The sequence below is a fragment of the Dicentrarchus labrax genome, unplaced genomic scaffold (assembly GCF_905237075.1).
Source record: "Dicentrarchus labrax unplaced genomic scaffold, dlabrax2021, whole genome shotgun sequence".
Lineage (NCBI taxonomy): Eukaryota > Metazoa > Chordata > Actinopteri > Moronidae > Dicentrarchus > Dicentrarchus labrax.
The window spans coordinates 18,728,333-18,755,902 of record NW_026136718.1 but is presented as its reverse complement, the minus strand read 5'-3'; the positions used below and the strand labels follow the sequence as shown (position 1 = coordinate 18,755,902).

Below are 27,570 nucleotides of genomic sequence, written 5' to 3'. Positions count from 1 at the left end.
TTGGTAAACACTGATTGCCTCTCATACAAACAGAGGATTTCTCTATGCAGTTTTGCATGAAATGGATCTAATAAACCAACAGCGCTGACTTGCTGAAACCTTTAGAGCTTCCTTCAGTTTGACAGGTTGTGCATGCAGGCAGGTCTTTTCATATCTGGCATCATATTTGTGTTGCGTTGGCCTGCACGCTGTCCTGCGGGCTGTGTGTGTAGACGGCAAAACTGGGGAGGGACATTTCTGCACACCTCTTGAGTTTCTTCAAAGAGCTGCAGAGAGACACAGGGGAGGAGGGAGATCATAGAGAAGGGGGGGTTAGAAAGAGGCGAAATCATCCCATCCTCCGCTTGTGAGCAAGGCAGTGCTGCTTGAATCCGCTTTTGCTCGGCGCTCAGATGTAAACAGGATAAAATGCTCAAGTTCTTCTCTGCGCGGGATGACGAGAATGAAAGCCTTTTGGGAGCAATAACTGAGGGTAAGGACTGCGTTTTGGTTGCAGCGAGGTGGGGATGCTTTTACTCCCCCCATTCATTGCCTGTGTGTGATGATGTGTTTGTCACAGGAAAACCGCTGATACAGCATTTGGCTGCGCGCATAGTCCGCATCATCTGAAACGCATGTGTGTGCGTGTGTGTGTGAGAGAGAGTGGCGCACATTCCTGTGTGCAGACCGTCTGCGTACATACACACACACACACACACACACACACACACACATCGCCTCAGTAAATATCAGCCCCAGTGAAGTGTCCTGCTGGATCTGATATAACGGGATGCGGGGTGAGTGTCGCATTGCCGCCGGCCTCGGTTGCTGGCGAGCGGATTAAACATTTGCACGTGTGTTGAATGCGTCACTGTCCCGGGAAGCGATCGCTCCAGTCAACCGGATCGGTGAAGTCCCACCGCCGTTTTTCGGGGAGATCTTCACTCTGCAGCCCGCAGCAGGAGCGAACCGGCCTGATCCCCCTTCGGTTTTATGGTGTCTGTGAAAGGGGCTGCAATGCAGTTTAACCCGAGAAATGAGTTTCTATATCGCCTCGTTTAATACAAAATGGATTAGCTCCCTTCCATCTAATATTCTTTTACATCTTGTGCCAAACAACCACACATCCAACAGTGCAGCAAAATAATAGAGCACATTACTGTGTGATTTCTAGTGCTTGTTTAAGTTATCTTACTCTTATGGTCTTGAGTCATAACTATTCATGAATCACTGGGTGTTACCGCGCAGTGAAAGCTCAATGCCAGCTATGGACACAATAACTCGCGTTACATCACGTGCTGGTAATTTACAGTAATGGTTATTGCATGACTAACACACGAGAAGAGGATGCTGAAGCAGTTACTGGCTGTAATCAGAGAGGGTAATTGCCTTTATGTAGAATATCATGTTGGCATTTCAGAAGCAAATGGCTTATTTGACTATATTTCCAGTGAAACAGTCCCTTGCAGTATTTAACAGGATGTGCACATTCAGGTGATCAGTGGAAAAACCTGGATCAAAACCCAAATGTGCCATTTTATTACCATACGCATTTGTTAATTTGTCTTTGGTTGGCCACCAAAGCCACACAATAAATGAACCAATACAAAGAATAGCAAAGGGTTTAATGTGAACAAAGCATCTCTAAATCCTCATCCTTCAGAGCCAATTAAACACAGAACCACTATTGAACTTTTTGTTCTCTAAGGAACAAGCAGCTGTGTGGTGGTACCACAAACGACTACTATTGGTTTGACATCAATATGTGGTCCACAACAAATGTCTTCCCCCTTTTTTTAACCATTTAGTCTGTTCTGTATTCAGCTCTGACACATCTCTCAAGGGCACCTGAGTGTCAATGCTGCCTTTAGTGTTGATTGAAGGCTCTGAGGTATGCTCGGGGTCATGACATAAATTATGACATGACACTAAATGGCCACTTAGCACATGTGAACACAGCTTTTCCACCTAATTAGTCATGGTTAATGAGCATGCACGCATTGTGTGTGTGTGTGTGTGTGTGTGTGTGTGTGTGTGCTCCCCCTTGAAACAGATGAAGGAGACAATCCGTCTCTGCAGGACACCAAGCACCACTGGCTGAACAGACCCTGCCTCCTGGTGCTCAAAGATGGGGACATGTCAAAACCAGGATTGGGCTGCGGCCAAATACGTCCAGAATCTCCGTCTAAGACCTCTTCAGACGCGTCGGTCAGGAGCAGCTTTGGGCCATGTGAGCAGAAACCATCTGAACAGCTGGCCAAAACGGCTTCACCCTCCCAGCTGGAGGAGGGCAGCTGCACTGTGACCGCCATCTCCACATGGGGTGAGAGTTGTTTCGGGGAGTCTTCCAGTCCCCTGGTGCTGAGCCCTGCTGAGGCTGCGTGGCCAGAGGAAGAAGAGAAGGCGGTGGAGGAGGAGAAAAGGAAGCCCCAGGTTCTACCGTCAAAGGAGGACTCTGTGATCGAGGAGAAGGAGCTGGAGGAGAGCAGACTGGAGCAGCAAGAGCAGTCCTGCAGCTCAGAGGCAACTGCAGCGCCCTCCACTCTCTCACATGGCGAGACACATGGCAGGGAGCTCCAGAGCCAGTTTAAGATGGTTAGAGCTAATGGAGGAGATGAGACAGACAGCTGCAATGCCCAGGCAGCCAGTGGGGAGGGAGCGATGGGGGACTGTGCAGCCTCCCCTATGGATCCTGACAATGAGTCCGAGTTGAGCCCTGTTGGCATCCTGTCCAAGGACCGAGGCACTGTCCTCGGGGAGGTCGCTCCAGTGTGGGTCCCTGATGCTCAGGCACAGGTCTGCATGAAGTGTGGGATCAAGTTTACGTTCACTAAGAGGAGGCACCACTGCCGTGCTTGTGGGAAGGTGAGTAACATTGTTCTATCTCGTGCAGCATTTAAAAAACATTTTAATTATATACTAACTTGATAACGTGTGTCCTATGCGATGTGTGCATGTGTGTGTATGGTCAGGTTTTTTGTGCACTTTGCTCCAATCTGAAGTTCAGACTCACACATCTGGATGGCAAGGAGGGGCGAGTTTGTGTTTCCTGTCATTCAACTCTCATCAAAAGTGAGTATATATGTTTGTTTTATTTATGTTGAAGTTCACAGTTTTGCAATGCACATTTGCACAAGCAATTTTTACATCTTCTCCTCAGGGACACCTCCAAGGGGGAAAAGGAGGGTGTGGTTTGCAGATGAATTCCTCAATAAGCAGTCAGAGTCGGCTCCAACCACACCAGTCAGAGGGCCCACGTTCTCACCGCTGATGAGACGAGCGCTGGGCGGTCCGGGTAAAAGTCCTGTGGGTTCACCACAGATCAGGAGAGCCTTGCGGCCACATGGGACAAATATCAATGTAGGATCACATAAACATAACACAGAACGTTGCTTTGCGTGAGACAGTTTGTACAACAAGAAAAAAAAGGTTGTCTCAATCCTTACCCTCTTCCTCCAGGAGGCCTGTGGTCCTTACGGCTGGGGCACCACAGCTTTAGTGAGCAGCTCTGCCAACCTCATCCCCCTGGATGGGCTGCCACCTATCCTCACCTCCACAGGAGTAAAAGGAGGTAAGACAGGTTCCATCTAATTTGAAGCTGAGTGTCAAAGGATTTAGCAAAATTACTTGGTGGATTCTTGGTAGCACAGATGCTGGTATTTACCCCACCTTCAAATGTGTTGTATCTATTGCTGTTCTCTGGTCTTGCACGGTGCAAAGATATGCGGATAGGATAAGATAGAAGAAGGGATCTTGTTGAGGAGTTGATTATTTAGTGATGACAAAAGAAAGAGTAAACTGAAGTGTCAAATCGAAGTGAAAGCAGCCATTACAGAATAAAGCTGAAAAACCTAAATGAAGCTTGTGGTCACTGAATAAAAGATGAATTAGTGATTCCTGCTGGGTGTGTTTGTCGCATTTGCAGCCTCTAACCACAGCGATTTTGTGTGGGTACCTGATAAAATGGTGCTCTACCGACATCAGGCTGGTGTAAAATAATCCCACAGATTTATATGCTTCTGTCCACTGTGACACTGGTGGGTTCCTTTGTATTCAACATCATCCAAACTGTTGTACTAATAAATAGTAATAATAATAAAATACTCCCTCATTGCCCTTGTACACACCAACTGTACAATCTACAAAATGTGACTGGAAGAGAATCAGTAAGATACAAATACATCCACCCCTCCTTTACTGACCACAACCAAAGTGCCATTGAGCGAGGCGCTTAACCCGGTGTGTCACGAGTCTGTGGTAAAGCCGGGCAGCTCTCAGGTGTGCATGCCCCGTATTTATATTTTGATTCTTCCCACTTAAAATTCATGATTACTCCCTTGTGCTATTAATGTAAATAATAATGTGAACCCCGTCCTGCCTGGTTAAACAAGGGCGTTTCAAAATAATAGCAACAAAAAGCTAACTGTCCTTGCATCTTATTTAGAGCCAGGCTCAGACAATGGTTATTAATCTGCACACAGCTGAGTTCATTTTCAAACACACATTGTGAATGACTAAGTTGTAGAAAATACTACAGTCTAACAGCAGTGTTACTTTTTCCTCAGACTACACTGTGGAGGAGCAGCCCTCTGAGATGTTACTTATTCAGGAGTTGGAGAGTGGCAGGCCCAAGCCCCTGGTGTTTGTCCTCAATGCCAACCTACTTGCTATGGTCAAGCTGGTGAACTGTACGATTCTTTTTTTTTTTCTCATTGTGCTTGAACAAATGCATAGTAAACGACACATTAGCAATATATTGTGCAGTGCCGATCAAGTATAGGACTGCTGTGAGCCTGCAGATGAATTCATGCTGTGGTATAGCTCATACATCCACATTCAATATTTATATTTTTTAATATCAACTGATCAATCTGCTCTGTTAGGGAGACATTTATCATTTATATATTTTTGATTTCATAATGGCTTTATGTTAAGAAAAAATTTCCTTGTTAACCCCTGAGGTTGTGCCTTGATTGTGTGACAGATGTTAACAGGAAGTGCTGGTGCGTGACAACAAAGGGGATGCACGCCATGGGCCAGGTGGAGGTGGTGGTGCTGCTGCAGTGCCTGCCTGAGGAGAAAAGCTTCCCCAAAGACATTTTCAGTCACTTCATCCAGTTGTATAGGGACACGCTTACAGGTCAGAGCCACACACACACACACACACACACACACACACACACAGACACATATTTTGATGCTTACAAGCAAGACATTATTTCACTTTGCCCACTTTTGGACCCGTGTTGAAAAGCTGACTACCGCGTTTGTCATGTCAAGTGTTTTCTGCTATAATTACACATCCTTTTCCTCTGTATTTCTGTAGGAAAGGTTGTGAAACATCTGTCGCTGTCCTTGTTTGGCAGTAGTTTCCTGGGCAGTGAAGAACATGCAGGCTTCCTGTACATTCGCTCCACTCTGCAGTCCCTTCAAGGTCTACCTCTGCCAAACCAGCCCTACCTCTTTGGCCTGCTGGTCCACAGAGCAGAGGTGGCCTGGGCCAAAGCCTTTCCCTTGCGTCTCATGCTACGATTGGGGGCTGAACACAGATGTAAGTGAGGCCCTCGTATGAAAGGCTGCATCTATACTACTACAGGTCGTCCCTTAAGTTACCCCCTTTGTTTCTTGTTGCAGTTTACCCGTGCCCTCTGTACAGCGTGCGCTTGAGGAAGCCCTTGTTTGGGGAAATAGGCCACACCATAATGAGATTGCTAGTAGTGGGTATCACTTTTTGTAACAGCTTCTCTTTGGTGTGATCATAGAACCACATTTCCCATCATTAATAGGAAGTTTGATGTTGTAACTTTAACCAAACTTCCCATAATTTAAGTCGACGTGTTCCTCCAATCCTGTTCCAGGACTTTAGGAATTACCGTTACAGCCTACCAATGGTGCCGGGGCTCACTGTGGATCTAGAGGCTCAGAGGACCTGCATAAAGATACCGACCACTGGGTATAATGAGGTAACACTATACGCCTTTAAATGCCTCACAGAGTTCATGCTAATGTTTATGTATTTTTAATCAGTCGTCATCTTTCCCTCTCTGCCCACTTGTATCACATGATTAGCTAATGAAGGCTTTGAATAAGTCCAATGAGCATGTGCTGGCCATTGGGGCGTGCTTCAATGAGACTGCGGACTCCCACCTCATCTGCGTGCAAGGAGACGATGGCCAGTACCAGACCCAAGCCATCAGCATCCACAATCAGCCACGCAAAGGTGGGCCATAACAGTGAGGGAAATCAAAATAGAGTCTGGACTTGTTGTTAGTTCACCAAGTAGTGGTGGAGGACACGCCTTGTAATAAAAGTTGTTTAAGGAAACTTGTTTAAAATGGTGCACAAGGGAGAAAGAGCCCAGCACAGATCTGTACAAGAGCTAAATTAAGTGCATTAGAATTTTTTTATTAACATGTTCATGTACACAGACCATTTGGTGCAATCTACTAATTCAAAAGGCTTAAAATTATTATGCATTTTAAATGAGTAGATTGTGCATTTGTTGCTGAAGATCCACCAGCAGTAAATGTACATGTGCAGCCAAACATTGTGCAAACCCATGAAATGTTATTCTAAATCCAAATTTTACCAAATTTCCCAATTTGCACAACACTGGTAATCCTAGCGTCCTTGGATTAATTGCAGAGGATGTCTAGGATCTTTATGCCATGCAAATTGGCCAAGTCCGTAATTCGTAAAGGAACAAATGACCTACCATATTTCACCAAACACAGAGGTCATGTGATAATACTCCAGGTCCAACAAGGCTTTTATATTTTACTCTGTAGTACAAGGAATTACGTATAAATGTTATCGAATTGTTTCCATTTGATGTTATTGTGTAACCGTGCAGCCATACGAAATCAAATCTTAGATTGTATTGGAAGAAGAACAAAGAATACAGAGAAAACATTGTTTAACAGTATCTAACTTAACTCAAGTGGCCCACTGGACCAAATAAGTTCACTTTCCCTTATATACCACTAGATGGCACTACAGGATTATAACAAGAGGTGGTTTCTCTCTTTCTGTTATTGCAGTTACTGGATCCTGCTTTTTTATATTCAGTAGTGCACTGAAAGCCTCTGCAGGATACCTTGCCAAGTCCAGCATCGTAGAAGGTAGGATGTCCACTGAGAGGGGAGTCAGGTTCACCTTGACTTTTTCCCTCCCGCTTGCAGGAAGTTCATTATTTACATTGGTTTTAAGTAGTGCATGCCAACATCCCTGCTTCAATACTGTTTTATTCAGAATGTGTTGATCTTTGTATGTGTGTGTCTGTGTACATTTTAACAGACTGTTTGTCTAGGCGTGTGTACATGTTGATGCATGTGTGTGTGTGTGTGTGTGTGTGTGTGTGTGTGTGTGTGGCCGTTGGTGTCTGTGTGTTTCTCCTGTATCGCTGTCCCCTCTCTCCAGATGGGCTAATGGTGCAGATCACCGTGGAAACCATGGCGGAGCTCCGCCGGTCGCTTCGGGAGATGAAAGACTACACTGTCACCTGTGGACGGCTTGACCAATCAGAGAGCCAGGAGCTTGTTTGTGTACAGTGGGTGGAGGAGAAATGCACTGTGAATAAGGGGTGAGTGTGTCCACATGTTTGAAGTTCATGTGGCAGCCTAAGAATGAAGCTTTTGTGCTCAAAGAGAACAATATAACAGTCACGTTCAAAAATAAGTCCTTGAACATTTTATTTTGCTATCGTCAGTAGATAGACAGCTGCAAGATGATCACAACTCCCCCCAACCAAACACTATACCAGCTGCATGTTAGTTTCTGGTCTATGTTGTAAATTACCAGTTTGTTTGTTTGTATCCCTCAGAGTTATAAGTCCCATCGATGGAAAATCCATGGAGTCCATCAGCAGTACGAAGATGTTCCAGAAGTCTGAATACAAAGAAAATGGAAAGATCATCCGCTGGACAGAAGTACATATGATCATCTACTTTAAATATCAACATAGGCCCATCTCAAACTGTCTCCTCCCTTTACATTCATGTGTGTCTTGTGCAGGTTTTCTTCCTGCAGAGGGGGGATCATGCAAAAGCAGGAGCGAGTGACTCCGCTGAACACAACAGGCTAACTGAGCGGATTGCTAGGGCGTTTTGCTTGGCACTGTGCCCGCACCTCAAACTGTTGAAAGAGGACGGGATGGCCAAACTGGGGCTGCGTGTCGCTTTTGAATCTCAAGAGGTCAGAAAGGATGTTTGGTATCAGTGAGCTGAGTGACAACAACATGTTGTTATTAACATATCAGGCTGCAAAAGCCCTTGTGATCAGATTTTATGCTTCTGTTTTCTATAAGAATGCAGCATCAAGAATGCTGACATAAAAACTACATACTTATTTGTATGAATTAAGACAGATGTGTGACTTTTTGACATACTGCCATATAAAATGTATTGAATGGTAAACTCATTTATCGATTATTGATTTAAGTATACTAATTATTAGTGGAGATGCAGTTAATCTGCATGAACCGTGGACTGTAACTAATTAAAATTAAGTTTATAACTAATTAAAGTGGAAAAGAAACTGCATTTATCCATAACATTATGTGAAGGCTATTTATTCCAGTCAGGGATCTTTTCACTGTAAACACATATTGGCTTATAAAGTTTATAACACAAGCTTTAGGGCGTGAAACACTAATTAGTGGTTTGTTTTGTAATTTCAGGTGGGATTTGTGGCTGGGAGCAATGGGCAGCCCCTCCCAGCTCAGTACCTCAATGCCCTGGATAGTGTGCTGATCCCCGTCATACACAGCAGGGGGCGCAAGAGGGGCGACGAGCCTATCGTGATGGAGCTTATCTTTTACATCCTGGAGAACATCACTTAAGAGCGCACACACTCTATACTATTTCATCTTTTTAACCCTGACCACATCTCTGTCTCCGGCACGTCTCAGTAGTGCTGCCATTGGTTTCAGGGCAATAAAAGCATTCAAAGGGCGAACCAGACCACATCCAAGGTCTGCATCCATCTCATCCACTCACGAGTAGAGAGAAGTGGTCTGACTCTTAGTGGTTTTCTGATCTCACCTTGCCCTGCAGCAGACAATCTGGGTACGCATGAAACCTAGGATGGACCATCAGATCAGGGTACTGCACTGTACAGTAGTAGCAACTTCATAGCTTGATATCATTCATGTCACAATGTTCACTACCAATGTCCATATGGAGAATACCTTTAAAGTGGGAGCTGGATTCAGCCTCATGACCTTAAAGCAAAGAGAAAAAGAGAATGACTTGAAGTAGTGTATGTAGTAGATCTGTAGCAATTTGATGCACACCGAATGAATGCCTAAAGAATGTTTTCATACTGGATGTATTTTAATTGACTGCTCATGAAATGTAATGTCAGCTTGGAATTAAACTTGCAACAATGACTGAATTACTGCCTGTTTATCCAGGATCCTCTGCACCCAACACTTTATACTTTACAACCCAGAAGGAAATACTACATTTGTTAAGCAGCTAGTACTATTTTGCAGATACAATTTTACACACAAAATACACTCAGGAGCAACTCTATTAGGCACACCATTAAAATTTAATGCAATCCAATATAAGAGCTGAGCCATAATTCTGCCTTTACAAAGATCATATTCAGTTTTGATTGACACGATCAGAGAGGTATTTATTTAAGTATTATTGAGGTGGTGTTTAACTGGACTGTATTATATCAGGAGGCATCTGTAATGTTTTGCCCACTCCATATACAAACACCTTTCAATATAATGCAGTCAAATACAAAAATCCTTTCCTACACACAAGATAAGTTCCACAAAGGCATTTAAAGGATGGTTAACTTAAAGTTGTGAATGATATGTTGCAATGAAGGAAAAGCCAACCGCTTCTGACCCAGATGAAGCAGCTGATGGTTGAGTTGTGTGTGGGTGTAGATCCGGTCTGCAGGATACTTTCTCTCTGCCTGAATCTTTCTTAACAAAGCAGAATGGGGCTCTTGTTTACTCCTACTTGCTCCACATACTTGGGATGGCCAAGACAAGAAGGCACAAGCAAGCAATGCAAATACTTTCCCTCTTTGTTGCAACACAGCACAATGCCAGTCTTCCCCCGATGACCTGACAACGATAATCTTTCCAGCAAGTGACACATACATTAAGCAGTGAAAATATGGATGCACAAAATGAATAGGATCATCTGAAATGGAATTTATTGGCATTTAAATTTTAAATACACAATGTAACAAAATTTAGAAAGTCTAAAGCATACCAATACAATTAGTTTTTTTTTTTTTTTGGTGTTGAAAAACTATTTACAAAAAGTATTTTCAAGTTTGATAGAAACTGTACAGTCATCTGTCCACAGGAGGGGTCAGGAGAACATGGGTGTCAGATAAGTATCAAAGGCAAGTAGGGTGAAAGCAGGGGTGTGAAACTGAACTAGGAGGTTGCTGCAACATCAGTGAAGATAACATTTAGGTAAAAACATCTTCTCTTCATATATTGTGTTCCATAAATGGTTTACCAACTCAAAAGAAAATAACGAACAAACCAACCAAATGTGGAACCCCAACTGTGGAAATCACTGACCACGTCATTTCCCCATGTTTTGCATATACAACTAAAAACAGGAAAAGAAACACAGCCAAAATGATCTTTGGAATCCGTAGTTGTTTCACCAAATTCACTGGGTCATACTTCTTGGGCTTTTCCTTCCAGAGATCCTAGGCTTTCTTCATCTTGCCCATGTGAGCGCTGCCGTTCTCGTGGCGAGTAGAACCATTGCTGGTGCCGTTGGTGGCTCCGTGGCTCATGCTGTTGCCGTTCTCGTGGTGTTTGCCGTTGGTGTAGACAGCTGTGCCGTTCTGACACTGCTTATTGTCCTGTTTCGGCAACCTCTTACCCTTCACGTAAGCTTGGATCCAGAAGTTAGAGAAGAGCACAAAGAAGAAGGTTCCGTACATCCAGATGAGGTGTAGGATCATGGGGTACTGGTAGTCGCAGCTGTCCATGAAGTAATACTGGGTGGCATGGAGAGATACCAGGACAAACTGGGTCTGTTGGGAAGAAATCAGGAGTCTGTCAGACACTTACTATAAAATAGAAGGGTACTCTGAGAACGCAGACCTCTGTCAAGGTGTTTTGTCTAGTGATGTTTGAGGTGGCTGTTTAGTTATGGCATACAATTCACTCCAGTCACAACAGGTTAGCACATGCAAAACAATTTCAAGATTTCAGGAAAATTGGGCCAGTAGTTTTTCCTGTAATCCTGCTGAGACAAACTGCACTGAAAACATAACCTCCTCGGCAGAGGTATGTATGTATGTATCTTTGTATGTATGTATGTATGTATGTATGTATGTATGTATGTATATAGAGGAGAAAAAAAACAAAAAATGCAGACAGGACCAGAGTAGCTTAAGACACTGAGCAAGGCTAAAAAAGAAATGCATCAAAGCTACATCATACTGTCCTGGTGCTGTAGCCTCAAGTCTACAATTAGTGAAATCCTCAATGACAAAACAAAGAACACAGTAAACTGCAGAGTATGACGTGTATGTACCAGCTGGATGGCAGTCATGTATTTCTTCCACCACAAATACTTCTGGAAGCGTGGTCCAGCAGCAGCAAGGCCGTAGTAGAAATACATGATGACATGGACGGAAGAGTTCACCATGGCATGGAAAGATCCCATTCCACCTGTGGTAATAATCGTAAACATTAGGCTGACTCAGACCAGGGTAACCAAAGAACCTCTGACCTTGCAAGAAAAATCAAGGAGGTAAAGACCCATAGAGGTTTTACGCAGTCTCTTGGTTAATCATTTTCTAATCATGACTAAACAGAATTCAGTACTACTAAGGTTTCTTGAAGGACGCTTTAACAACTCAGAAACCAAATGGAAGACATTGTACATTGATTGTACAGGTCAACAGGTACAAGATTGGTTTGTAGAATGAAGTAAAGCAGCTATACCCAGCACCTGCTATTGTCCCTGCTCCATTAATCATTTTCAATCTCTTTGATTGATTTAGTTAATGTGTACTCACCAGGAGCATAGGAAACTCCCCACCACCAGGTCCAGGGCATGAAGGAGTGGTGGAAGATGTGTAGGAAGGTGATCTGGCCGTGCTTTTTTCTCAAAACAAAGAAGACCTGACAGAAAGAGGGTATTGATTAGATAAAGCCAATCGATAGTGACCAAAATTGAACATCAGGGTCGTCAGGTAAAATGGACTGAACTTACTGTGTCCATGAGCTCAACAATCTTGGAGAACCAGAACAACCAGGCCACTCGTACCATCTGGTGAGGAGAATTAAGACTTGAGCTGATAGAAAACTTAAGTTCATCAACAACTAATTTTACTTTATGTTAAAATCAAGAATTTGAAATAACTGAAGCTAGAGGAGACTTACTCGTAGTGCTTGAGGACTGTCAGACGTATCAACTGCGTCACATCGCCAGGTATACGTTGTGGCCCAACCAGACATCAAGAACTAAATAACAGGGACATGTTATTTACTTGGGGCCTCACTATATTTAAGTTTGTAGTCAAAGTTAATTACAAAATTCATTCATTCATTACAAGCCTTTACATTTTGGAGACTTTAAATAATTGTGTCTTACTTCATAGACAATGAATATCGACAGTGCGACTAGCGTGAAGTTGTACACTATCATGGCTTCTTTTAGCTGGAAGGGTTTGCGATTGGCCATTATTCGAGGTCCCAGGTACAGTACGAATAACAGGTAGCACAGCAAAATTGCAGACATGGAAATGGGACTCTGCATCAGTGGATACTTAATCAGCCGTTGATCTAGAAAGGGGAAAACAACATTAAACAAACAACAAAACATATGGCGTGAACTCTTATTTAGTCAGGTAAATCACCTACCAATTCCCGTCAGGAGGAAGTCATAGATATCCATGGCATGTGAGCCCATCTCCTGAATCGCTCGAAGCATGTTTGCCATCTTGTGTTGTTGTTACCCGATTATCTGCCAAAAACCCAACAAGCTCATTGTTAGTTTTAACTCGTCAGAGACAAACACAGCAGCAATCCTTCCACCAATCCCATGCCAGCTATTCAAAAATATTTTGCACAGTTTAATATTAAAAAAAAAAAAAAAAAAAAGGGATGCACATCTCGTACAGGTCTTCTCAATCTTCAATCCAGATGTAGTCCTTTTAGATGTGTAAAAGATCCCAATGGACCACTCTCCCTCCCCATCTGTCTTTATTAATTTTTAATAGAACCTTTTAAATAGTAGTTTTTAAACAAACTTTTCCTAGGCAGTGAATTTTTCCGACATCAAAAAACAAATTGAAACCGCATTATCCTTCAAGAATGGATTACAAATACTTAACAAAATAAAAATCACGTCTTATTCATTGCTCGGGTCTCCCTGTTGATCACGCGTGACCAACAAATTCCTTCAAGGGGAAGCATGTTGTGGCATTTACTTATTCAGCAGGACTGAAAAGCAATTACAGGGACAGAGCAGCTCAACCCTCACCAAACAAACACTCCCAGCAAAGATCCCAGGATGCTTTGCCCCGGCTCCAACCGCTCATCAGACATGGCCTGATATTAGAGAGGAGGTGCTACAGGGAACTGGGAGGGCATCCCTCATCCCACAGTAAGGCGCCACTCTACTGGCTCTTTGGGTATTGTGTCTTAACTTCTGGCATGACTCCTGCACACAAACTACTCTCCTTAAATGATTCCAGCCGGGAGCGTAAAAAGGGGAAAGTTAAAGATCACTAAAAACACAAATTGCAGAACATGCATATCATAGTTCCTTAAACCAACAGCGACTGTTCCTTCTTATGTGGCAACAACATGTACAGGAGAGTTGCCACAGCAAACTAACAGCTCAACTACAAACATAATAAAAAAGAAAGAAGTATTTCATCAGTGGAAAGTGCCATGCAGCGTGCACACAGGAATGTTGCTATGGCTTTCAGACCTAAGTATTTTTCTGTTGACAAAGGCTCACCATATCAAGTGTAAACTGTGAAGTCTGTTCACAAAGTAGAGGACATGCAGGGTGCGGTCCCTTCTCACCACAGTGGACCCAGAGGGAGCTATTGTTTGATGTACAATCTACAATGCTCTGAGTTTTCACTGCCTCAGGACTAAAGAACAGCCCTCCTTAAGCCAATATAATTAAAAGCGAATAATTTCACGCTGGGGAATGAAGGGCAGGGAGCCGACATCATGCAGGTGCTCCTTAGGAAAACTGCAAGAAGGGACACAGTGTAAAAAGACATTTTAAGTGTAAACTACAGCTGTGCATTTTGCTAACAAGGATCTGAATCCGAGTTTAAGGATGTGAACTTGCTTTCGGTATCGGTTTTTAAAACACTGTCCCTTAACACAGGATGTCAAAGAGAAAATTAAACTTGTAAGGAAATATACAAAATCAGATATGGGACAAAAGGGTATTTCAGTATGTGAAACACGTCATGTAACGTCATTAGAAACTAACTTAACTAAAAAAAACTTGAAATGACACACTGATACCGAGTTGTAGCGTTTTTTGCTTCAAAATATAATAGCTCTTGACCTTCTTATGTTAGTGCATTCATTGGATCAAAGTTAAAACCGAGCACAAGTCTACAGTAAAAAGAGATTTTATCTCACAAACTGGACATTCCTCCTCCTTTCGTAGATACCCCCCGCAGTGTGTTCACCTCAGGGTTTTTCAATTGTTACCCACAAGGCAATGTCAACACCACAGTATCTTTCTGGTCGATCTTCTTGTTAAGCCTCGAGTCCAGCATTCCATAACAGCTTGTACCTACTAACTTCTCTCCAATCAACATGGTGAGCGTTTTTTGTCTTCTTGCAAGGCCTCAGTGTTATCACCAACGGTGCAAATGGTGGTGCGGTGTAACAGATCAGATACATGACATTTTACAAAACTCTTACACATAAAGCTGTGGTTGTTTTTGAACCGGTGATGAGGCATTTGGTCAGGCGCCTCACATTTCAACAAGAGTACCATCATGTCTGTGGTGTAGAGTCTGTCTTGTTCTGAGGAAAAATTCTGAACAGTTAAATTTATCAGATGATAATCTGTGTCTGCTGTCTACCAGGTTAGTGCTAATGTTAAAGGTATTGCAACACAGTGACGTTGAATTGTGTAGTGGCAGTTGACCACATCACATGGCTTAAATTTGAGTTCATCATTTGTTCAATTAATTTAAAGTTAATTTACAAGCCAAAAATTCTGTTTAATCGAATCGTATCATGTAGTCACTGTAACAGTGCACAAGGTAATTATTCAACAAAACCTGCAACAAAATAGGCAGGATTTCTTTGTTTTCATGTTCAAACTACTGTATGAACATGCAACATGTGACTCTCTTGAGAGCGATTTCTTTTTTTTTTTCAAGGAATACTACCCAATAATAAAAGTGATTGTGCTGGTCAGGGGGATAGTCTTGTGACCATGACAGCACTAAGGAGAAAAAGGAAACCATATTCCTGTATCTTAAGCCCCAGATGAAGATAGAAGTTCAAAGAAAATGAAAATGAGGGCCCTTCCATCCCAGCTCAGTGAAACCACGGTACTTGCCATCAAATGGCAAAAGACCATCTTACAACCACAAATGACAGCAGTTACTCCACCTCACTGCTCGCATGGACCATTTTTTTTGCATCTATTTATCAATGAGCTCCAAAATAATGACACCACCTGGCTGCTTCTAATCTCCACCAATTAAAGGCTTGTGTGTATTACCTTGGAATTTGGACCACCAGTTCAAATTGTTGGTCATAGTTGTTCAGCTGTATGAGCAATACTAGTAGACAGGGCACATAATTAGCACCAGACAAATGCTGGTCAAATATGCAAGTAGCTGGTAGAGTTGCTTCACTTACCAGGCCAAAATATAACAACAACAACAACAACAACAACAACAACAACAACAAACAAAACAAGGTAATTGAGTGCCTGGTAAAATTTGTAGATTCACTTGTCATTCACAGTAAAGTCAATTTTACACCCTGCCACTAGTAATTCCACAAGAGGACAAGGAACTTCCTAATAACTGTGTAAGGGGTCCAAAAAATGTCTGCTGTATTATTCCCATAAGGTAAATTATCAGTTAACCTCAAGAGAAATGTTCATGAGTTGTTATGTGGTTGTACAAAAACAACACACAGTTGTCGCTTATAAATGTCCCATCACAACAACCACTCAACCTTGACAAGGAGGTGGCTGGTTTACATCTACCACGGCGATACAGTACAGTGGAAAGGGAGGGGGGGGGGGGGCATTTCCTATGAGAGCCATGTCAATGAATCATAGGGATGGAAAAAGGGAGCTCATGAGGTAGGAGTTAATGATGAACAAACTGGAGCAGAGAGGGGAAAAAAATAAAAAAAATCAGGAGCAGCCAGGAAGCCATTAGTCAAATACACAATAAAGTATCAGTTATAAAAAGGACATTCCAAACAGAACAGCTCAAGATCCTCAACACCAAAAGATCAGAAACCTTTTACTGTGAAAAATAAAAAAAATAATAAAACCGAACCCAAAACCCCAGAGCTGCTCAACATGTGGGAGATTCCACACACACCCCAGTTAGTTCACCTACATAACATGGAGCAACTTACCTTGTTGAGACAAGAATCTTCCAATTAAAGCATCAAAACGTGAATTCCTCTTTCACAGCACGGCAAAGCTTGTAATCTACAAGGGCAGGCGGGCGGGCGGGCGAGCCGGCAGGCAGGCAGGCTGGGACAGCAGCAAAAAGAGAAAAACAGCACAGAGAGAAGAGAGAGAGAGAGAGAGAGAGAGAGAGAGAGAGAGAGAGAGAGATGGGATAAGGGAATGAGAAAGTAAACTGACAAAGTGTGACTGGTACAGCAGTCTTCCAAATCCCCACCCTCCCTGACTCACACAGTGGATGAATAACTAGCTCACAGAAGGAGAGGGAGGGGAAAGAGGCTGAGCTACAGAGACAGAGAGAGAGAGAGAGAGAACAACTGGGGTGAGACTGTGATGGCCCTGATTTAAACCCACACTACAAAACAAAAACTACAACTTGTTACTTTGTGACCGCCGTCCTGACTGAGTCCCCCCCCCCTTTTAATCTCCTGGTCACACCTACTGAAACACACACACATACAGAAACACACACGACTCTGGAGTCGCCCTGTACGTTTTTACTCAGTGGTGGGCTGATAATATTATTCACAAGCAGCGGGCGAGAAATCAGTGGACACTCTGTTATTATGAAGGGGGCCATTGTTACGCCTTTATTGGCTCTCTACCCGACCAACACCCATTAAGCAAAACTAGCGTTCAGCTCTCTCAGTGTTGAGAGACAACCATGTCATGTATACATAGTTTCTTTCAATTGGTGCAGTAGACTCACCTTTGCTTTGGCATATACTCATATACTTTCAAATCTAAGCATATATGTTCAATTTGCTGACAACAAATGATAGCCTACCAGAGAACAAGCAATATATTTGATCTAAGAAGCATCATAAATAGTCATAAACCCTTGATGTTTACTCAGGGTTGGATAGCACAGCTAATGGCATAAAATAACGACTGCTGTAAAAGGGAAGACGTGATTCATGTGGCAATGCCTCAAATTGTTCCGAGTGTGTGTTTTGTAAGGAGGTTTCACTCACTCTGATAGGAAGTCACTTACTCTGATCATACTGCCATGCCCAGTCCTACCAAGGAGCAACAAAACATTATAATAATACTAATAATAGTCATTACGTTTTCTGCGTAAGGATTATCTAAGCCCTGGCAGCATGTCATAGTTTCATTCATTTGTAATTTGTGCTTTTAATGTGGTCTGATAAAAGTACACACAATGGCTTAAACATTCAGCATTTCTGAGATCCAATCACACTTTTGTAATCAATCTACAGCGCAGCGTCCACTCCTGCAGGCTAACAGTCTTAAGTAAAATATCCTTGCAAAGCCTATGCTCAAACTGTGGCTTTAAAGGGCTTTTAAGTAAAATACACACATCAATAATAACTGCTATTGTCTGATGTTTCTTTTTTTGTAAATAATAGTTGAACATTGCTGTTCAAATCAGACATCTGAAAGCATTGTACAGGCGATCTTGTCACTGAAAAGGCCCTCGTCAGCGTTTCACTGTATCTGATTGACTGGGCTGGTTTTACCTGTCACTGTCCCTGCAGGTTGGGTGACAGTGGTGGCAGCACTCCATTTTAGCCCCTCCTCCAAATGCCAAAACACATCTGACGACAAAATAGATCATCGTTCTCTACTATAGTCGCTGACAGAGCAATTTCCAATATGATTGTAATCTTGTCCTGTGAAACCAACACCCCTATCAGCCTCGCAAAAAAAAAAAAAAAAGCAATGTGACAAAAGTGACAAAGACAGGATGCGGAAATGCCAACTATGGTTGTTTACAAAAGGTAGTTATTTGACTCCATGACTGCAAATGTGGCTGACTTCTGAAACCCAGTGTGACTGGAAGAGGATCCGTCAAACCAAAACAAACCATAAGCAATCAAAACTAGATTTGTTATTAATATGTTATTTTCCAAAAGAAAACCCAATACCAAAGTAAAATGTACCCAATAAAAGTATACACTAATAAAATGTATTAAAAATATATTGTTCAGCTTTTTTCCTTTTCCTAGAGCTACAAAATACATTTCAAGTGTAAAAATCTCAAAAGCCAAACACACAGTGTTCACGGCTTGTCATAGTGACAGAAAACAGAAGTCATTCATTCATTCAAGGGGTAGACGAATGATGGACTTAGTAGTCCCCCTTGTGACTGTTGGATGCATTTGCCAAATGATGCTTTGTAAATTAAAATCTTCTAAAACTTTTTTAATCCAAAATACGCTGCTACAAAAGCTGACAGTGGGAAATAAAAAGGTGGGAGTTTATTAAAAGCTTAAAGGAACTTATTAGTAAAAAATCAATGTGGCTTTGTGGAGGACATATTGCAACATTTAGTGTGGTAGTAGTACTGAAAGCACAAACCACAGTAACAAAGTTTTAACATTTTGACAGCTGTGTTTATTAGCTAGTTAAACTTTAAAAAACAAATCTGTATGCATGCTCCAGTAAAATTCCAAACACTAGACATGTGTTGTAGATACACCTTGTTTCCAGGGCACAGTGCCAAACTAAATGTATCTGCCTATTTTAGACCAGAAATAAATTCATTACACTAAGTACCACTGTGACTAAGTGACTACACATCTATAACTTCTTCTTGAACTATTGATTATCTTGGTACCAGTGCAAATCCCACATGGATAACTTGTTGACTAGGACAGTGTAAATGCAGGAACAAGTGCACAGCAGATGCATTATAGCAGTGAGACTATAGTAGTCTCCCAGAATTTCCACCAGCATATCACACTCTGATGTGAAGAGTCTGAGCTTGCGGCCAAGGCTTGTCACAGTACAAATCTCAGGTCAAGCCACGCATGAAGATCGTGTACAAGGATTAGCAAGAAATGTTTCTGTTTTGAAAAGCCAGATTATATAGTTGAGACACTACCTTAAAAGTTAACCTGAAATACCCCATCAAACTCTTCACTGGCATTTGCATTAATAGTTGCTCAGAAAACAACATTCTTGATAGTCTGGATGTGTTTGTGTTGTCTTATAGTCTCTTCCTGCACTGTCAAATTTTAAACAAGTCAGGAGAAAGTCTTGAATGGCGGCAACATTAATCTAAAAACGGAGGGAATGCCAAGTTGAAACAGATTATATCAAAAACAATAACTCACATTCCAATCAAACAAACTTACTCAAGAGAAAACAAAGGCATTAGTCAGCGTGCTCTTCCTGGCCCTCAGGGACAGCATAGTCACCTGGGGACCAGGTCTTCTCGGTCGAGCTATGTCTGACATAACTGTGTCTCAAGATAGCAACTGAGATTAAAATCAGCTGTATTCAAACACAAGCTCATTTAAACTCGTTCTGCTGTTTTGCCAATAAAAAACAAAGACAAACAACAAACACCGGATCATTTAACTTATTCAAGCATGCACTGCTCATGTTTAGGTATGACATATTTGCCAAAATGGGAAAAGCTATACAAGAATTACTTGTGCTACGTTATACTATGCACAGTGAGAAGGGGGAGAAGATAAATATCTTATTTCAAATTAGTGCCAATCTGGCACATAAAATGCAAGCTGGTCTGAACCATGTGTGGTCTTCTGACAGCTGTCATAAATCCTTAATATCACATCTGTATTCATCAGTATTAAATCTAAACGAGATTGAAGCCTTGTTGCAGTCAATTAGACACTTTATATAACATTCAGTATAAATACAGACCTGTTACATGTACACATTTAACTATGTTAAAGTTCACAAAACACTGAATTAAAAAAAAAGAATACTCCATCCCCACCTCTAAAAGACCCTTCAGTAACTTCATTCTACAGCAAACCTTCCTGGTTGGTATGCCTCTCTTTAGGAGAAACTGTCTGGTCTGCAACCGTGTCTTTTGCTGAATCTCAATATTAAAATGAATGAATCAGTCACATTGTAAGATGCACAATTAAAATGGGAAATTACCCAAATCTTTATACAGTATCTGCACATTGACCTCATAGATTTGAATGTGCCCATTGGATGCAAGACTGTGCATGGCGGATTTGTGGTATGATAAAAATTAATACCAGTGACCTAATCATAACAAATTAAAAACACAAACAAACTTTGGAAACACTTAAATCGTATTAACTGTCCCCCCCAACCCCCGCCCCACCCCACCCCATCCCACCCCACCCCCAGCACAGGAATGTTAGACTTGCCTCAGGACTCACAGATTTACACCATCTTCCCTTCATTGTGTTAGGGTGGGTGTGGGGGCGCAGGATCACCTCTACCTGCAACTATCCAGAGAAGGCCTGCCGTTTAACACTAGTCTCATTCTCTCCATGTCCCTCCCTCCCTCCCTCTCTCTCTGCCCCGTCTGCAGGTCTCACCCATCAGCGACTCAGATTTCTGTAACTTTCCACTGATAACAATAGTTGTTTTGCGTCCTTATGAATTAGCTCTAGCAGATGCAGGTCGTGCAGTAAGAATAGGAGAACATTTATTTATATAGTGGCATCCTTCAGTCTGTGTCTACACACTGAGGTATAACATCCCTCCTGAGTTACAGTGTAAGCAAAACAGCTGAAATTGGTTAGGTATGATGTTGCAAATAATTATGCTTAGGAATTTGTTGAAGCCACACATAACAAGTGACATTAATTACACAATGTTAAAGAGTAACAGTACACACAAGACGGACAACCTGTCAAACTAAATGTAGTTAGTAGGTTTGCATTTAGTACAAGAAAATACTATTAGCACTTAAATTGATCACTCACTTTTGCACTGGAGGGTGTGCCCTTGTAAGTGTCTCATGGGAGAGCGTGGTAAAACTCATCAGCAAAACAACTTCAGACCTGATTGATGGGGCAAGTGTAAAATGCACCTGGTAGACTGATATTACGCAAGACCTCAAGCATGACTGGAATGACACACTATGTCTGTTATGAATACCTAAGATGCTAGTATGACAAGAACTTCCACTTAATAGTGTCAAACAAGCAAATGTGTTAACTACGAAAAACTTTCTGATAACGACACACAGATGATAATGACTCCTAAGGTGTTTAAGCATTTTATCATTCATAATAACTCTATAACTAATCTGACATTTGGTCTAATTTGACAAAAACTGATGATGCAGCAGTTCAAAACAACAACTACTCAGGAAATGTACCTTACTGTCTGAAATGTCTTAATGACTATGCAGACATGTAAGCATATATAAAAAAACCCAACATAAAACATATAAACAACCACAAAAAGACTAAACAGACACAAACACAGTCACCTATCCAGGCATGCTGGTCAAAACACACGAGTCATCTCCAAGGCCATCATGACACACTTAAGGACATACGGACAGTGCTTACACTGGCTACATAAACTGACCAATACCCTTACACTGTTTAGACAAGCACAAGTTAACCCTGTTATAGTCATTTAGTAAGACAGTAGTATGCTTTAGTACTGAACTGAAGCACATTTAACTACCACCACCTAAAATTAAACATTTGGTAATATAATTTCAAATAGGGATAAAAAAAAGTGACACACCAAGTTGATAAACTGTTTGTTTTGATATATACTTCTGTCAGGTCTGTGCATAGATTGTTCCAGGGAAAGCTTTATAATAATGCACAATCATAACCCTGAACTACATGTAACTGTTAGAGCCCCTAATAAGCAGCTTCAGAAAGGGCAAACGCACACTGAAGCACATGCTGTAGTGCAAAACACTACTCCTGCATTGGTTCATTTGGTTCAAACTCAAGGATGTTGACATTGTGGCCACACCCCAATCATGTCATCACAGCTTCTTTTTTTAACTAGGGAACTGTGGACCAGTGATCACTGTTAATAGACAACTTAACTCGTCCCTCCCCTAAATCTGTCAACCAAAAAGCTGTAGGTGGGGGGGTTAGGTGGGTTATAAATTTGTAAAGTATGAAAACAATATTCTCAAACTAAAAACAAAAGTGTGGCTGTAACACAAAGCAGTAACCTTGAATGATCCTGAACTGTCATTCACAACATTTCCCCAAATGGCATGCTGACTGTCAGGTATGATGGCTTCTCCACCCACAGGATGAAAGTAGGTTTGAGCAATATGTTAAAAATTTCCAACTAGCCACCAGGGGAGTCCCCCCACCCCACCCACCAGAAATGGGTAGACCAGTTTAACTTAAAGTAATCCAGTTTGTTTTGTTCACCTGTTGCTAATAGTGTGTGTGGCATTTGTTGTCAAATTTCCCATCATGCCCTGGATCTTACAGTCAGTGGAGAGCAACTTTGTCACCTGGCTCTAAAAACTGCACCAAGCTAACATGGGCCCCAACTCAACTGACATCAGATGCAAAGTAAAGAGTAATGGTTTTACTGTTTGCCAGAGGCTGTTATCAGAAGCCGTTACCATGTCCCCCATCCTGAGTTTAAAATAATGTTCAAATACCCCGAGGAACATTGCAGAAAACTTTGAAAGTCAAGACTGTAAACTGTCACCATTATCAATGGCACTATTACACAAGCGATAGGACCTAGGGCTGCCACGGCAACTGCAATAATGAAGTATTGCACTATTTAGAACTGCACAGGATTGCAAGCCACTACCACAACCACACGCAAGGCCCCATCAACGCGCCATGTCCAGTATTTCATGACGAAAAGCATCCCAGACTGGTGAGGCTGAAGCACTGTCTGAAACGCAGTACTGCTCAATATCCCTCAATTCGCCAACTGGTCTGCTAATTATCCCAATTTGCATCGCGCAGCTTGCCAGTGTTTTGGTTTAAGGAGTGACCGTGTTAATTAGCGGATTTCAGATGAATATGTTAACTGGTGACTTTTTTGGCTCGAAGGAGGCAGGAGGAGGGAAGGTGCAGGTGATTAGTACAAGCAGGTACTGAGATTACACACTGTCCCACTGTACCACTTACAAAGTAATTAGCAAAAACAACAAAAATGGTGATAATATTGGGGAAAGTCTTTCACTGTGCCAGCCCCAGTGGGACCATTTCAAGTCTTTGCTCTCTAGTCAAGTCAAGACTGACAAGTCCCAAGTCATAAACATTGTCTTTCAAGTCCTAAACAAGTCACAATGCACTCTTCACCAAATGTTTTTTTTTTTTTTTTTTTGGGGGGAATTGATAGAGACAGCCAAAGGTAGACAGGAAAAAGGGGGGCAGAGAGAGGGGATGACCACAGGGGGCCGCAGGTCAGATTCCAACCCTGGGCCACTGCAGCAAGGACTCAGCCTCGGTACATGGGTCACCAGCTCTAGCAACTGAGCTAACCGGGCGCCCGCTCTTCACCAAATGTGAGGCTATAAACAACAGAATAAACAAAACAATTATCTTTGTTATCATTTTTCCCCCAAGAGGCACTCGGTAACGCTGTTGGTTCAAACAAAGTGGATCTGGGGAATTAAGTGTGGACCTTTTGGGAATTAATAGTGTTAATGTTCAAGTGAAGTTAAATTGATTTGTGGCACACTTTTTAAATAACATACTCTTTAATCTTTTAACTTTGGACTGAAGGTAGGTAGGTGAAGGTGTCAAGTATTTAAAAAGGCTCAAGTGAAGCTCGAGTCAAGCTGCAGGTCTTTTATGATTTAGACAAGTCTAGTCTAAAGTCTGACTCGAGTCAACACCTCTGCTATTGACACAGTGCAGGATCAACAGTTTCCTCTTCCTATCCAAGCACCACACCACAGGTGCGCAGTAACTGTAGTAGTATAACTGCTGCATAAACATATCCAGCCAGCCTGCTAATGTTTTCTTGGGAAAAACCTAGTTTAAAAAGTCTCAATGTCATTTCCACTTGCTGAAACTTATAGTTTTATCATCAGTTCTTCTCTTGCCTTTAGATGGGACTCCTTCAGAAACAGTGTTTACATTGGAGGCTGACAAAGTGATAACAACATGCAACGCTGGAGCATTAACAGTCACAATGCTGCTGTAGGGTTTACATTACTATCACAAATACAACTGGGCGGTTGACCTTGAGGCCCTTTGTCTCAACCCCACAGGCGTTAGTTACGGCTAATGTTTACATGTCTACACAGAGTCAGTGATCCATGATATGAGCCTCAGGAGAAGAGAAGCATCAATGAGGGCCAGCCAGAGGCATTCAAGACACAAGAATTCCACTTACAAGAGCTCAGCCTGCTGCAACATGTTTATTATTTTCACTTTTTTTGTAAAAGATCTCATGTTTTGTTCTCTATGTGCAAAAAGTTACTGATGTATAGCAGTAGGAATTACATTGTGTCCAATCAAAATTGTGCAATACTTTCCTATCTGGATCACCTTTATGTTGCTTACTTATGTAGTAAAACCCTACAACTTCAGCCTCACAATTTTCTTTCCCCATTGTGCATTGCAAACATGAGGTGTGGTAGTGGTTTTTATCTTTAAATCAGGCAAACAAAATTAAATGAGAGTTTGATCTGACTAATGCTGTTGCATCCAGTCGTGACAAAATGATAAGCATTTATCAAAAACCTTATCTTTACAAGATATGTTACAAAGTTAATATTTACTCACGCATTCAGAATCACGTGGTAAAAAGTTCAACTCTTGTGTTTGACTGGAACAAAATCCTGCAGTCTAAAAAGATATGCATGCATGTAATAAGTAGCAGCCTATATGCTGTGGCAGATAAGGTAAAAACCACAAGTGAAAGATCATCTGAGACTTTGCCTCAAAACAATTGTGTGATAATACTGAATCAACATCTGGCCTGGTTGAGTGACCTCATTATCCCCTCCAATAACCTCTGGCCCTATTAGCCCAGATCTCTGCATGATCTAGGGAAGCTCTTGGTGAAAAGTCTCATCATTCTTAGTAATATTTTTAGTAAACATCTTCACTTTATTACCATTTTTTGCTTGACAGATTCTGACACAGACCAACCACATGCATCGTAGCCTAGTAAATACACAAGTTACACAGTTACACAGCCTAAAATCACAATTTGTCTCAGGAGGGGGCTTTACCATCTGCACAGCGTACCACACCCTCTGACCTTAGGCCCCTCATTTGGGGGGGAGGAAAAAACCTTAGGTGTCGCCACAACACCCAGCAAAGTCTGTTTGAGGAACTAGACCCATTTTCCAATTTGCTTTCCCAAGAGCTCTGAACACACTGTGAACCGTTAGGAACAGTTATACTATTTGGCCGACAGGTGAAGTTTTTTTTTTTTTCTTCAACTGGAATGAAACTGCCTCTGCTATAAGACGCACACACTCACTGTGTACTGTGATAGCTTATAGCCAACAAAAAAGGATGACCGTCAACGTTACCATTAGCCTTCAAAGTGCGGAGTAACAACAGCCACTGTGCGGAGGAAGCCCTGCTGTCAATGAGCTCTTTGTCCGCAGCACAGGTGCATATTATGAGAAGCAGGGGGCAGATACAGGACGACACCATCAATAGCTCAAAGAACTGAGCTCATCTGTATGAATACTGAACCGTCAGCCACACGTTTTCAATGGACACACATTTTGGCACAACACCGGGCACGAGGCCTGACTCATTTGCAAAAGAAAAAAAAAAGAAGAATGTATAGCAAAAAGTCTGTGTTTTTAGTCTACCTCTAAGATATTCATGTTTTAAAGACAAACAACAAATTAAAACCACCTGAAAGAAAATAACTTGAATACGACGCAGCGCAATAGACAGCGCGCGTGACCGCGTGACCCCGACACCCCTACCACCCCAAAAAAAAAAAATATATATATAAACACACCTGAAATGAACTTAAAGCTCAACGGAGTCAACATTATGGCTAACTTGTTAGACAGTATGAACACGGGTTCGCATTAGAGCGGATACAAACCTGCAGAGACTGTACAGACGCAGGATGATAATGTCGCCAGGCTCGTGTCAAAGTTAGCTCTGCTTCCTCTTCCTTTCCGCTTAAATGTTCAGTCTGACCCAACCCTAGAGCTGGAAGAAGGTGGAGTCATCTCGGCTGCGGCTTTGAATCGGTCGCCTAATATGGACGTAATCATCTGACTGTATCAAATGCCACACAATCCCAAAATCAGTCAGTGCCTTACTTACTTACTTTCTTGCGGACTCATCTTTGTTATTTGACGACCGATGCAACTGGTTGCAGACCCATAAAAGCATCAGTTAGTTAGTTATCCTCTGATGGGAGTGCATCTATCTAAACTCTGGCATACAATGTTATACTCTCAGGGTTGTCCATTTTATATTATCAGGGTTTATTATTTCACATTTACATTTATGAGACGGATGACACACGAAAGGTCAAGGTCAAAGTCCAAGAATTATTTCCATTTTGAAGTTTGATAAAAAGAGAAGGGAATCCAGAGAATCATATAAGCATCAAAGAAGTACATAAGTACCCAAACCACTTAAAATAATATCCCTATTTATATTAATATTTAAAGTCTTCGCCTTTTACACCATAAGGAAACAAAAAGGGACATCATTTGCACAACCCTGTTATCATTCTCTTCTTTTCGGGCTTCAAATCAATGAATGACAGAATCAGATCCCCACTAAAGATAAAGTCTGCTCGCACGTCTGTCAAACAACAGCAAGCATGTTTTACAAACACTGCATAAACCGTACCTGTGTTATGGTATGTGTCAGTTTATGTAACACGTTTTAAAATGTTAAAAAAGGGATCTGATGCTGGTTATTTAGCTCCACACTCGCAGCCTGTTGAAGTAAGCTGGACTGAGACTCCAATCTTGTGGGTGATGCTGTCCTGGTGACTGTCCTTCACCCATAATGATTACAGAGAGAATGGAGGACTTGTATTGAGCCTGCAGCATAACGTGATACAACGTGATGCTTGTGTGGCCATTAATCATCTACCTGTAAAGTAGTAAACTGTCCAGCTGCTGCTTTTAGAGCTCTCTCTTACATTACCTGAGGGCCACAGGGAATCTTTAACCCCAAAAAGGACAATTCCTCACCATCAGTAATCTGTAACTATAGTTTAAGTACAGATACAACACAGATTTTTAACACAGAAATACACAAAACAATTATCTTCA

At 41.9% G+C, this 27,570-nt stretch overlaps 2 protein-coding genes across 6 annotated transcripts; one reads left to right on the top strand and one right to left on the bottom strand.

Moving 5' to 3' along the window:
- The first annotated feature begins 97 nt into the window (after positions 1-97).
- On the top strand, positions 98-9,372 carry zfyve9b (zinc finger, FYVE domain containing 9b). Of its 3 annotated transcripts, none has more exons than XM_051376116.1 (16): positions 98-472; positions 2,033-2,844; positions 2,952-3,051; positions 3,140-3,339; positions 3,439-3,550; positions 4,545-4,667; positions 4,964-5,119; positions 5,306-5,530; positions 5,614-5,696; positions 5,838-5,942; positions 6,049-6,199; positions 7,020-7,100; positions 7,399-7,561; positions 7,802-7,907; positions 7,993-8,172; positions 8,657-9,372. In XM_051376116.1, the coding sequence occupies exons 1-16, from the start codon at positions 409-411 to the stop codon at positions 8,816-8,818; spliced, it is 2,823 nt and encodes a 940-aa protein (XP_051232076.1). In that variant the 5' UTR covers positions 98-408; the 3' UTR covers positions 8,819-9,372. The 3 variants fall into 3 exon arrangements, with proteins under 3 accessions (XP_051232076.1, XP_051232074.1, XP_051232075.1); XM_051376114.1 differs by having other exon boundaries at positions 7,276-7,561; XM_051376115.1 differs by lacking the exon at positions 98-472 and adding an exon at positions 572-776 and having other exon boundaries at positions 7,276-7,561.
- A 764-nt stretch (positions 9,373-10,136) lies between these two features.
- elovl1b (ELOVL fatty acid elongase 1b) lies at positions 10,137-26,488 on the bottom strand. Of its 3 annotated transcripts, XM_051376118.1 has the most exons (9): positions 26,376-26,486; positions 16,577-16,697; positions 12,845-12,947; positions 12,576-12,766; positions 12,365-12,445; positions 12,195-12,251; positions 11,998-12,103; positions 11,511-11,647; positions 10,137-11,004 (listed from the first exon to the last, which is right to left on the bottom strand). In XM_051376118.1, exons 3-9 carry the CDS (start codon positions 12,921-12,923, stop codon positions 10,672-10,674), a joined length of 984 nt encoding a protein of 327 aa, XP_051232078.1. In that variant the 5' UTR covers positions 12,924-12,947; positions 16,577-16,697; positions 26,376-26,486; the 3' UTR covers positions 10,137-10,671. The 3 variants fall into 3 exon arrangements, with proteins under 3 accessions (XP_051232078.1, XP_051232079.1, XP_051232080.1); XM_051376119.1 differs by lacking the exon at positions 16,577-16,697 and having other exon boundaries at positions 26,376-26,488; XM_051376120.1 differs by lacking the exons at positions 16,577-16,697; positions 26,376-26,486 and adding an exon at positions 13,950-13,973.
- Between the last annotated feature and the right edge of the window lie 1,082 nt (positions 26,489-27,570).

Bases quoted from the DNA above. Each gene is read 5' to 3' on its own strand.
- zfyve9b (XM_051376114.1), top strand. From the start codon at position 409: ATGCTCAAGTTCTTCTCTGCGCGGGATGACGAGAATGAAAGCCTTTTG. The intron at 3,052-3,139 runs GTGAGTATATAT...TCTTCTCCTCAG, and splicing joins TCATTCAACTCTCATCAAAA to GGACACCTCCAAGGGGGAAA. The intron at 5,531-5,613 runs GTAAGTGAGGCC...TTCTTGTTGCAG, and splicing joins ATTGGGGGCTGAACACAGAT to TTTACCCGTGCCCTCTGTAC.
- elovl1b (XM_051376119.1), bottom strand. From the start codon at position 12,923: ATGGCAAACATGCTTCGAGCGATTCAGGAGATGGGCTCACATGCCATG. The intron at 12,104-12,194 runs GTAAGTTCAGTC...TCTTTCTGTCAG, and splicing joins TTGTTGAGCTCATGGACACA to GTCTTCTTTGTTTTGAGAAA. The intron at 11,005-11,510 runs GTACATACACGT...TCTTCCCAACAG, and splicing joins ACATGACTGCCATCCAGCTG to ACCCAGTTTGTCCTGGTATC.